This window comes from Balaenoptera ricei, chromosome 12 (assembly GCF_028023285.1).
Source record: "Balaenoptera ricei isolate mBalRic1 chromosome 12, mBalRic1.hap2, whole genome shotgun sequence".
NCBI lineage: Eukaryota > Metazoa > Chordata > Mammalia > Artiodactyla > Balaenopteridae > Balaenoptera > Balaenoptera ricei.
In genome coordinates, this window is record NC_082650.1 from 50,300,047 (window position 1) to 50,312,364 (window position 12,318).

The 12,318-nt window shown below is 39.9% G+C and overlaps 2 protein-coding genes across 4 annotated transcripts in view; one reads left to right on the forward strand and one right to left on the reverse strand.

The window, feature by feature from the left end:
- The window catches only part of CDC40 (cell division cycle 40), a 54,191-nt gene extending 44,711 nt beyond the window's left edge, over positions 1 to 9,480 (reverse strand). The window contains exon 1 of the mRNA XM_059941419.1: positions 9,267 to 9,480. Within this exon, the coding sequence (XP_059797402.1) occupies positions 9,267 to 9,455 (189 nt within the window). The 5' untranslated portion in view covers positions 9,456 to 9,480. The remainder of the gene's footprint in view (positions 1 to 9,266) is intronic.
- A 794-nt stretch (positions 9,481 to 10,274) lies between these two features.
- The window catches only part of WASF1 (WASP family member 1), an 85,032-nt gene continuing 82,988 nt past the window's right edge, over positions 10,275 to 12,318 (forward strand). For 2 of the 3 annotated variants that reach the window (XM_059942001.1, XM_059942004.1), the window contains exon 1: positions 10,275 to 10,468. The gene's annotated coding sequence lies outside the window, so the exon portion shown is untranslated. The remainder of the gene's footprint in view (positions 10,469 to 12,318) is intronic. The other variant, XM_059942002.1, reaches the window with a different exon arrangement.

Here is a 12,318-nt window from a genome sequence, read left to right on the forward strand (position 1 = left end):
CATCTTCTTCTTTTCCCTGATACCTCCCCTCCTCTTGGCTCAGGAAAAATGCTTTTTCACCCACAGTCCTAAGAGATGTTACACATAACTCCTAATAGCCCTTCTGATACATTATTTGTTGCACATGACTTTTACTTATATTTTATAGTCTTACTGCCCAGTAGAATGCAGAGCATTAAGTGCATGTTCAATAAATATTTGTTAAATTAAACTGAAGAAAGAAATGTCAAATTCCTAGAGAAATTAAAGAGGATGAAGGCTGACCAAAGATCACTGAAATTGGCAATTATGTCACAGAAAACCTTTGCCAGAGCAATTTTGGTAGTGGGGTGAAGTATGGAGAGCCAGTTGCAAGGGGCAGAGGTATAACTGAGGATTTAGGAAAAAAAGACATCAGTATTTTTGCTCTTTCAAGACATTTGGCAGTAAAGAAGAAGAGACGGGGTACCAGATTGAAGGATTTTCAGGGTAAAATTAAGTTTGCTTTTTTCCTTTTTAAAGAAAAGGCTAAGCCAAAGATTTAGTCAATCATAAGCTACAGGAATGGAGCAAGTAGGGAGAAACATATGATAAGAATGAGGGAATGATGAAAAAGGTATGGTCATTCTGGAAGAGGTGGGAGGGGAGATAATCCAGGATACAACCAACTAGCCTCTGAAAAGAGAAGGAGAATCCTCCCTGAGATGAAACAGAGATTACAAAGACAAGAATGGGTGATGGGTGATAGATGTTTGGAGTTGGTGGGAGATGTTGGGAGTCATAGATGATCTTTTAATTTTCTTTTAATCTTTTAGTGCTGGGAGTCATCACTGCCACTTAAAATATTCTCTTTCTTTGCTTCTTTGTGGATTAGCTTTAGATTAGAATTTAGGTGGGTGCATCTGCCTGTGAGCCCAAATAATAGTCCTAAACCTTAGCTGAAAGGGAGCTGGGAGGATAGAATCTGGGTTTCCAGCTTCTGAAGGTAGGAGGCAGGGAAGGATGCTGTTTACATTAAGACTATTAAGGAAGGGGGTTCAAATGCTGGGCCACCTATATTACCCTAGAAAGCATACCCCAATCTTCATTGATTAGAGAGAGTATCTACCTAGGCCTTGGTAGCAAAACCAAGTACCACAAGGTTAAACTGCATAAAAACTAAAGTAAATGCTTTTCTCTCTTTTATAAGGAAAAACTGCTTATAATAACAAGAGGCTTAGCCATGTTCATACTTTCCCAATGGCTTTTTTAGAATACAGTTGCTAGAACCACTTTATAATATGGTTTACCAGATCTTTCTGATTAAGGGTATTTTAATATTCTAAATTTGAATTATTTTGAACAGAGTACCACAAGACATCAAGTTTTAAATGCAAAATACAATTTTAAAAGAACTACTCTTAAAAAGCAATGTGGCAACTAATAAAAAATATAAATAGGTCCCCGTCTCTGGCTCCTGCTAAAATTATAGAACAAACTGGACAACTCCTCAGAAAATGAAGAGTTATTAATTTTACGTTTAATTAGAAAAACTTGGACAACACCACAACCTTGTTTTAATACCCATGAGGAGTTCAATAACAATTAGGCATGCAATTGAAATTACCAGAGAATTACACAGGATTTCTATTCAGCTTTAATTATCCATAAAAGTTAAAGTGCAATAAGTGAAGTGTACCCTATGAGTCAAATAAGTTTAAATGTTATCTTTTGTTGATTCAAAGTAATATGAAAATAAAATCAAATAATATTTACGTTTTAGTCCTTTTCACATTTCTCACTGTTATACAAATAAGAAAATGGATGTGAACGCACTTTGTAAACTATAAACAAGACATAAATATCAACCATTATTACAAACTATCAATTTATGTTATAGGTTTTTTACCAAAAAGTAGAAATGAATAGACTTTTTAAAATGGGAGTTTAAGTGGCTGAGAGAAAAAAATAGAAATTCATATAAAGATATCTTTTGAGTTTGGCCCTTAACAAATACAGAGGAAAAAGACTGTAATAAAAGACAAAGACGGACATTACATCATGATAAAGGGGTCAATCCAGCAAAAAGATATAACATTTGTAAATATCTATGCACCCAACACAGGAGCACCTAAATATATAAAGCAAGTATTAACAGACCTAAAGGGAGAAATTGACAGGAATACAATAATAGTAGAGGACTTTAATATTCCGCTAACATTAATGGATAGATCATCCAGAAAGAAAATCAATAATTATGCCAGATAGACTTAATAGATAAATACAGAACATTCCATCCAAGAGCAGCAGAATACACATTCTTTTCAAATGCACATAGAACATTCTCCAGGATAGATCATATGTTAGGCCACAAAATAAGTCTCAATACATTTAAGAAGACTGAAATCATATCAAGCATCTTTTCAACCACAATGGTATGAAACTAGAGATCAATTAAAAGAAGAAGACTGGAAAAACCACAAATATGTGGAGATTAAACAATATGCTACTGAACAACCAATGGGTCAATGAAGAAATCAAAATAGAAATTGAAAAGAAAAATACCTTGAGAGAAATGAAAATGAAAATACAACATACCAAAATCTATGGGATGCAGCAAAAGAAGTTTTAAGAGGGAAGTTAGAGACATAGGATTACCTCAAGAAACAAGAAAAACCTCAAATAAACAACCTATCTTTACACATAAAGGAACTAGGAAAGAAGAACAAATGAAGCCCAAAGTTGGTAGAAGGAAGGACATAATAAAGATCAGAGTGGAAATAAATGAAATAGAGACTAAAAAGACAATAGAAAGAAAAAGACAAGAGCTGGTTCTTTGAAAAGATAAACAAAATTGATAAACCTTTACCTAGATGCACTAAGAAAAAAGAGAGGATGAAATAAATAAGATCAGAAACGAGAGAGGAGTTACAACTGATACCAAAGTACAAAGGATTATAAGATACTACTATGAACACCTATATGCCAACAAATTGGACAACCTAGAAGAAATGGATAAATTCCTAGAAACATACAATCTTCAAGACTGAATCATGAATAAATGGTAATCTGAACTGACCCATTACTAGTAAGGAGACTGAATCAGTAATCAAAAACTCCCAAAGAATAAAACTCCAGGACCAGAAGGCTTCAGTATTCTACCAAATATTGAAAGATTTCACACCTACCCTTCTCAAACTCTTCCAAAAAATCGAAGAAGAGTGAATGCTCCCAAATTCATTTTATGAGACCAGCATTACCCTGATACCAAAACCAGACAAGGATACCACAAAAAAAGGGAAATTACAGGCTGATATTCCTGAAGAACTTAAATGCAAACATCCTCAAAATGTCAGCAAACCAAATTCAACAATACAATAAAAGGATCATACACCACGATCAAGTAGGATTTATTCCAGGGATGCAAAGATGGTTCAAAATCTGCAAATTAATCAACGTGATACATCACATTAACAAAATAAAGAATAAACATCATCGCAATAGACACAGAAAAGGCATTTGACAGAATTCAATACCCATTCCTTATAAAAAGTCTCAACAAAGCAGGTATAGACAGAATGTACCTCAACATAATAAATGCCATATATGACAAACCCACAGCTAACATCATACTCAATGGCAAAAAGATGAAAAAGTTTCCTTTAAGATCAGGAACAAGACAAGGTTGCCCACTTTCACCACTTTTATTAAACATAGTACTGTAAGTCCTAGTCAGAGCAATTTAGGCAAGAAAAAGAAATAAAAAGCATCCAAATTGGAAAGGAAGTAAAACTGTCACTACTGGCAGATGACATCATTTATATAGAGAAAATGCTAAAGACTCCACCAAACAACTATTAGAACTAATAAATGAATTCAGTAAAGTTGCAGGGTACAAAATCAATATACAAAAGTCTGTTGCTTTATATGTTAACAATGAACTACTAGAAAGAGAAATTAAGAAAACAATCCAATTTACAATAGCATGAAAAACAATAAAACACCTAGGAACAAATTTAAGCAAGGAGGTGAAAGATATATACACTGAAAACTATAAGATATTCATGAAAAAAACTGAAAAGATACAAATAAATGGAAAGATAGTCTATGTTCATTTCTTCTATTCTGTTATGTGTATTTAAGACTATACTTGAAAAAAAATTATTGCTATGGCTGCACCTCATAAGTTCTGATGAGCATTGTTTTCTTATTGTTTAGTTCAAAATATTTTCTATTTTTTAAAAATTTGGCCCATGGTTTACTGAGTACAATTTCATAATTTTCAAATGTGGGGATTTTATAGTTATCTTTTTGTGACTGATTAGCTTAGATGCACTGTGTTCAGAGAATGTGATTATATGACTTAAAATGTATTGAGATTTATTTTATGGACTAGTACAGGGGTTGGCAAACTACAATTACTGGGCCACGTCCAGCCCACAGTCTGCTTTTGTACCAACAAGCTAAGTAAATGTAAGATATTTACATTTTAAAGGGTTGTTTAAAAAAAAGAAAGAAAGAGGGAAAGACAGACATTAAGATGTGACAAAGACTGTATGTGGCCTGCACAGCCCCAAATATTTACTATCTGGCCCTTTACCAAAGTTTGCCAATCCCTGGCCTAATATATGGTCAGTTTTTTAAAAATGTTTTATTACTGCTTGAAAACAGTTTTCTGCATTGAGTGCCATGTCCTTTATACCCTGCAGATACAGTTTGCTAATTTTGTTGTTTGAATTTTCTGTGTCATCATTGATATTGTTTTGCTTATTCTATCAATTATTGAAAGAGGTATATTAAAATCTTCTGCTGTAATTGTAGATTTATCAATTTCTCTCGTAGTTATAAAAACTGTTGCTTAAATATTTCGCGCTTACATTATTAGGTGCATATAAATTTAAAATTGTTATGTACCTCTTTGTGAACTGAGCCTTGTATCATTATGAAGTGATCCCTTTTCTGTTTTAAAGTCTACTTTATTGACCCTAATACAACCAATGCCATTTTCTTTTTCTTGGAATTTGCCTGATATATTCTTTTCCCCTCTTTTTATTTTTGATCTTTCTGGAGAGCTTAGCGAGCATGGCAAGGCAAGAAAAAAAAGAGAAAAAAGGACTGAAAGGAAGAAAAAAATACTGTCATGTTTGCAGCTGATACCATTATGTAAGTAGTAAGATCAGTCAAAAAATTAAATAATGTAAAAAATAACACAATTTATTATTATAATAGCATAAAACTAAGATGCACCTAGAAATATCTGCAGCAAAACTGTTCAAGATATTGATAGAGAAAATTATAAAATTTCAAAGGAATTAAAAACCTAAAGAAGACCTAAATGAATGAACAGATACAACACTGTCTTCAAATTGATCTATGAGTCAACCCAACTCCAAACAAAATCCCACCTGGGTGTTAGCAGAATTTACAGGTTAATTCTAAACCATATACAGAATTACAGGGGACAAGAACAGCCAAGACATTCTTGAATAACAACAAAAAGGGATGGAGGTGGGGTGGGGGTGGGGGAGGTAGAACAACCCTACCAAAGATGGAGCTACATTATTAAAAATGTTCACACCATACACAAAACTTAATTCCATGTGGAGTCATGACTTAAATGGAAAAAGCAAAAATACAGTGCTTTCAAAAGACAAAATGGGAGGATATTTTTCTGACTTTGGGAAAAGGAAGAATTTCTCCAACAAGGAAAAGGAACCACAATCCATAACAAGCTACAATTTTGCAACACATAATTGACGAAGGATAGTATCCAGAATATATAAGCATCTCCTACAGATCAAAAGGAAAAAGACAACCGAATAGTAACTTCAAAAAATAAAATCAACTCACCTATAAGGTATGTGAAATCTCATTAGTGTTCAGTGATATGGATTAAAAACATTACATAAGTTCATACTTTGCCAGAATGCTTGCTATTAGTCACAGTACAATTTGACAAATACATATGAGCTTATTTGTATGCTTCACATCTCCTCCCCTGGACACTTTTCTGTCATTAAATTTACTGGGTATAAGCTTTTTTAAAAGCATATTAACAAACTAGCGATGATCAATATCCCTTACTCTCTCATCATAGAAACCAGATCACTGCGGGGTTTAGCCCCAGCTCTGCTTCTAATGGACCTCTGATACCTATTCAATCTTTCCTCCTGGATTATCTTACTTATAACTTGAAGTGATTGAACTGAGTTTTACAGACTTCCCCTCACTCCCACCCAATCAATGTACCTTGAATCTCAACATACATGCTTTTTCAAGACTTTCTTTTTCACTTACTCTTTCATTCATTTTCTCGCCTAATGTATTTCTCTTAATCTTGTGTACTAGGCATTGAAGACATGAAAACAAATATACACAACAATCTCTGGTCTCCAGGGTCTGGTCCACAGGAAAGAAAAAAAATTAACAAATCACAGCAATGTGGCGAGTGCTGTAACTGAGATGTGGAAAGGGGGCTAAGGTAGAGAGAGGAGGAAATATGTGCACTGAGACTGAAGGACAGTAGAGTTTTGGGGGGTGGGATGAGAGGAGGCATGAGGCAAGGGATCTCCATGCAGAGAGACTAGCGTGGGCAAAATCTTGAGAGAAAAAAAGAAAGTAGGCTTTGGGTGCTTTGTAGAGAGTTCAGCATGGGAGAATGGTAGGTCTCATAAGGAACTCAGAAATTACCCAGCAGGCAATAGGGTGTCTTGGGGCAAGGAAGTGATATGATAACACTGGAATTTAGAAAGACCACTCTGAGTGCATTGTGAAGGGAAAAGGGGGTGTGGAACTGGGAGACAAGAATGGAGGAAGTAGGAAGACCAGTTAGAAGGTTATTATAATTGTCTTGAAGAAAAATTATAAGAATCTGAACAGTGGCAGCAAAAGAGGAAAGAGAGATTTGATAAACATCATTGGTACTATTGGGTAATGGGTCCTGGTAATGAACAGGACCCATTACCCAATAGCAGGGGTTCAGAAAGAAAGAAAAGTCAAGAATGACTCCTGAGAGAAGTAAGGAAGATATGAAGTAAGGCTGTGTCAGTAAAAATGGAGAGGAAGGAATTGATTTGAGAGAATTTAATGAAGCAGAAATGTTAGAACCAGCTGAATGACTAGCTTCAGGGGCTGAGGAAGAAGGAAGAGAAAAGGAAGACCCCTCTGCTCTTGGCTTGGACTAATGGGTGGGTTGTGAGATCATTAATCCAAATGGGAAAAACAGGTGAAGCAGATCCCAAGGAAAAGAAAATGTCAATTTTTTAGCACACTGGATTGGAGGTGCCTGAGAGCTATCCCGGGAGAGACGGCAATAGTTCTGAAGCTAGCAAGGAGTTTAGAATTGGATAAGGATAGTGTGCCTGGCACATGCTTTATGACAAGTCTTGAACTCCATGAGATAGTTACTAGTGTTATCCCTACTTCACAGATGAGAAAAAACTTAGACACAGAGCACTTAATTTATCCAAGGTCACCATCTGGGTAACTGCTGTTGGTCGGATTTGAATCCTGGCGGTCTTGATTCCAGAGCCTGTGCGAACCACTTCACAGTGTTCACCTGTTAAGTCATCAGGAGCACTGCAGGTTGAAGGCCTGTAGAGTATGAGGGGTGCAAAGGGGGACTAAGGACAGAGTCTCAGGAAACACCAATATTGAAAGGGAGGGCAGAAGAACAGGGGATCAGAAGACTGAGGATGGCCCCACGGAAGCCAAAAAGAGAGAAAGTTTCAAAAAAAGAACACTTAATAGTGTCACTGGATGCAAATATTCAACTCAGTTGACAGAACTTGACAACTGGAAGGCCAGTGACATTACTCAGGGAGAGTAAGTTTCCTAAGAGGCTAGGGCAAGGCTGCATTGAGTTGAGGAGAAAATGAGATAAAGTGAGAGAGCTCCAAAAAGCTGAGCTGTGAAAAGAATGAAGACTCAGGAGGCTGCTAGAGGAGGGGTGTAAGTTTGGGGAGTTTGTTTTGTTATAAAAGTAGGAGGATCCTAAGCATTCTTTCATACTTGATACACATTAGTAAAAAGTAAAATCCATGAATAGCTCACTAAAAACCTGTAAAAGCCTTAAGTATATCACTAGACTGGGAAACATCTTAAATACAAAGGAGTTTTTGCACACTGCCTCCCCTCACCACATCTTCAGCTCCTGATCACCCCCATTGGGCTCTACTGGGCCTATAATACCAACTGGTGGATGCTCTCCTCCAGCTCTAGACACACAGTCCTTTCCTCAGTTCTTCAAACACACTAAGCTCTTTGCCATCTCAGGGCTTGCTGTCTCCTTTTGCTGGGAAACTCTTGCCTTATCGTGCACTTGGCTGGCTTCTTCCTGTTCCTCAAAGCTGCTTTTGCAAGAGGACTTCCCTGACCAATCTACAGAAGTCATACTCCTAACTTATTCTTTATCACTGAACTCTATTTCACAGAATTCTATTTTTTTCCTTTACAGTACTCAATCCAATCTGTAACCACTTTATTTGCTCATATTTTATTGGCTGCCTCTTCCACTAAAATGTACGCAATCATGATGTCAAAGATGTCTGGCTTGTTTGCCTCTGTGTCTTCAGCCCTTAGAACAGTTCCTGGCAAGTAACATGTGTTCAATAAATATTTGTTAAAGGAACTATATAACCCAATTTCTCCCTCTATCACTTTCCTCAATTGGGATCATGCACACTGTTTCTTAAATCCAAGGCCTTGTCTCACTGTCTTGACTTATATATGCACTTTTATTAGATACCAGGATCTCTGCTGCAAGCTTTATTTGTATCATTTCATTTAATCGTCACAATAGTCCTCTCATATAGATAGGTCCTTTTAAAATTATATCTCCATTGTACAGGTGAGAAAACAGAGGACGTTGTATAACTTGCCCAAGTTCAAACAAGTGGTGGAGCCGGGATCAGAATCTAGTTCTGACTTCAAAAACAAAACAAAGCCAGGCCACAGCTCACTTCAAGTGAGGGCACATACTCTAGTTTGGGAAGTCCTGATTTAGCTTTATGTTCTGTTACACCTACTCCATCCAGGCCACATCCTAATCCATAAATTCAAATTTCACCCCCTCTTCCCGCTTGCTTTCTGAAGGTGGGAGGCGAGAGCAGGGAGTGGAGGGCTGTCCTGAACTTCCAGTTCCCAGCTTCTCCCGAGGAAGATGCATGTAGGGAGAAGAAGAGATCCAAGCGTTAGCCACTAACCTTTCAGGACTGAGGACGAGGTAACCCGGGGCCTAACAAGTGACTGTCGGATTCTGGAGCAGAAACCGACAATTCCAGCCCCGCACTAGTGGCCAAAACGCTTACCTTAACTGCCACCTCCGGAGCGGAGTCCACCGCCACTGCCAGAGAGGACTTATCTGAAGACGATTTGGTCAAGTGCATAAGGGAGTCCGCGGCTGGCAGCGAACACCGTCCACCCTCACTGTCCGAGTCCGATTCGGACCCTGAACCCGAACCATACGAAGCAGCCAGAGACGCAATCGCAGCCGACATGACGGCAACAGACGCTCTGCGGAGACCAGGCCCTGGCGGAAGAAGGAGTAGCTTCAGGTCCTGACAGATTGCCATAACACACATTATTTAGTGCCTTTCCTACGAAATCGTTTATATTTTAAAAAATCATTACAATCGATTAATTAGTATTAGAATAAGAATAACAGGACTTGGAATTTAGAAACATTTACCTAGGGAAACAGAATTATAATAGCTTATAACTTTCGGGACCTGTGCGGCTAGATTAAAGACTACGAGTTCCGAAATACCTTGAGGCCTCGAAGTACTACGCTTCCGGCGTGCCGCGCGGCGGGAAGTTGGAGAGGCACGATGGGAATTGTAGTTTAGAGGAAGGGGGCGGGGCGGGCGGGCCCCACTTTGACCCCGCCCCTGAATGGTAGGTTCTTTCAATTGGCTATCATCTTTCCTCATTCCCTGGCCAAGCACTGTTCTCTCCGTCCCCCTCCCCCAAACTGAGGATTGGGCAATACCATAAAGCCTCAGGAAAGGGGGGGGAAGAGAGATATTCATCCCCCACTGATGGGTGAGTGGGTGGGGGCTGAGTTTCCCACCACAGATGCACCTGGGCACTGGGAGCTGAAGAGGAAAGTGAGAATCATAAGTGGGAAGACCTTGACTGGCGGGGAATAGCTCCTGGTGGGAAAGATGGGGGATTAGGTGGCGAGAGTCCTGCGGTTCCCCCTGCTTCAGGAGCGGGTCTTCGCGCCCGGTTGTGGAGAGTCGCGCGCTGGGAGGGGGCAGCTGGGGGGCGGCGGCGGCGGCTCGCGGTGTTGTTCGCTCGCGCGTCGAGCACACGGTGGGTCCGGTGACCGGCGGGCGTCGCAGGCGGCGTTCCTTGTGGCCCGGTGCCTCGGCCGCTGCCCACAGCGGGTTCCACCCGGGAGCCTGACAATCCTGGAGGCTCTAGGTGGAGTCCCGGGAGCTGAGAGGGACCGGCGGCCACCGCCGAAGCATGAAGAAGGGGTAAGGCTAGAGCCCCTCAAGATTCCTCGGTGAGCGCGAGTCTCTTAGGAATTGTTTTTTTTGGAGGGACAGGGTGCCGGGAGATGAACTCTTCCTCACTGGCCAGAACGGAGAGAGGTGTGCGTGGAGCACTAGCCCAGCAAAGGTTGCGAGGATGGGCGCGCCTACCCCGCGACGGCCCCCACCCCCATTCGCGGGTTTCCAGAGCTTCGGCAGCCAGACCGCCGGCCCGGCTGGGTACCCAGGGACACGGAGGCCGGCGGGCGCACCTGGGTCTCGGTTGCGGGGACCGCCCCGAGGCTGCTCTAGGCGGGGAGACTGCGGGTCTTAGGTGCCACCGCCTGAGCGCCCCTGCCCCCGCGGCCCGCCCGTGTGCCTCCTCGCTCTGGGGGAGGCTGCGGCACCCGGTGCCGGAGAATCCCCGCTCGAGCTACGTGCCCGAGGCTCTGTAAAGCCAGCTGGTGCGTTTGCGTTTTTGCGCCGCGCGTCTGTGTCTAAAGAGACAACATAACGGTAAAGCGAGTGCGGGGATCTCTTTCTTGGCTGGAAGAGGAGGCCAAGCGCGGTTCTAGCCTCCGATGCCTGCTATGGGGAGGGGGGTGCCTTGAGCAGAGTTAGGGAGCTGCTCACCCAGCTCCGATGTCAGCAGGACTCGCCCATTGTGCCACCCGGATAATTATTCAACTCTGCAGCATCCATTGCACCTTTCCCATTTTTCTTTTCCCCTTACTGTAGCATGCCCCCTAGCTTCGGTACTCTGACGCCTTCTCTTGCACTTGCGGATGATGAACTGGAATAATGGTGAAAAGAAAGCACATCTGACCTGAACATTCATAACCTGTCCTATAGCCGATTAATTAACTAATCCCCAGGTAGACTAGATACTTGAATACGACTCAGTCTAATTCTATCCTTTTCTGTGTAAAGTGTGCCTAGGATTATATATAGTTGTTTTTTGTTTTTTTGTTGTTGGTGTTAGATCCACGTATTAGCTAGTCTTATTCCTGTCCGGTAATTGATGTAATTGATTTATTGGTTAGTCAACCCGTCTAATGTTCTTAAATTTAATTTGTATAGGAGATAACTTTCATTTTCCTAATTGTTGGTAGCACTGTATCATAATTACAGATTCAGTCTCAGTCTTTGAACTCTCAGGAACAGTTTTTTCCCTTATGCTCTAAGTTTCTGTTAGGAAAAGTGTATTTTTTAATGTCCAATATTTGATATAAAATTTCTCAAGTTTTGAATAAGGATAGTTTTGTATTTCTTTATTTTTCAGTAGCGGAATATTTGATTGCCAATCCTAGCCTTCGGTTGAAAGAAAGGAAGCATTTAATATTTAAGATGGGGTTTTAACTGCCATAACATTTCCTAAATTTATCTAAATTTTACTTTTTATTCAGTTCTTTTCTTTGCAATATCATGTATTTAATTACTTGTTATAGAATTTCTTCTCATTTTTCTAACTTCTGTCTACAAGGATGGGTAGGCTACAATTTTGCATGATCTACCTGAAAGATGAAATATTTTTTGAACATGGAAGAAACAACTGTTGGTTACTTGTTTATTATGTTAAAAACTGTTTACATCCCACTATTTAAAAATAAACGATTCACGACCAAAAATAAGTGTTTTATTTTTCTTTTTGTGATCCTCCCTTTCCAGCTTTTCTTGTTTAAGATTGTTGCCATATCCCTCTTGGTAAAACGGAATTGCACATAGACATTGCAGAGGCAGTTGTTTTAAGGTACAGTAATTGTTTTATGGCACTTGGAAGTGGCGCACATATAACTTGATGGTGTAGGATCAGTTGCTTGTTAGGAAATGACCTTGCAGTTTACAAAATGGACACCTTGTCTTGGTTTCTTTATATGTAAAT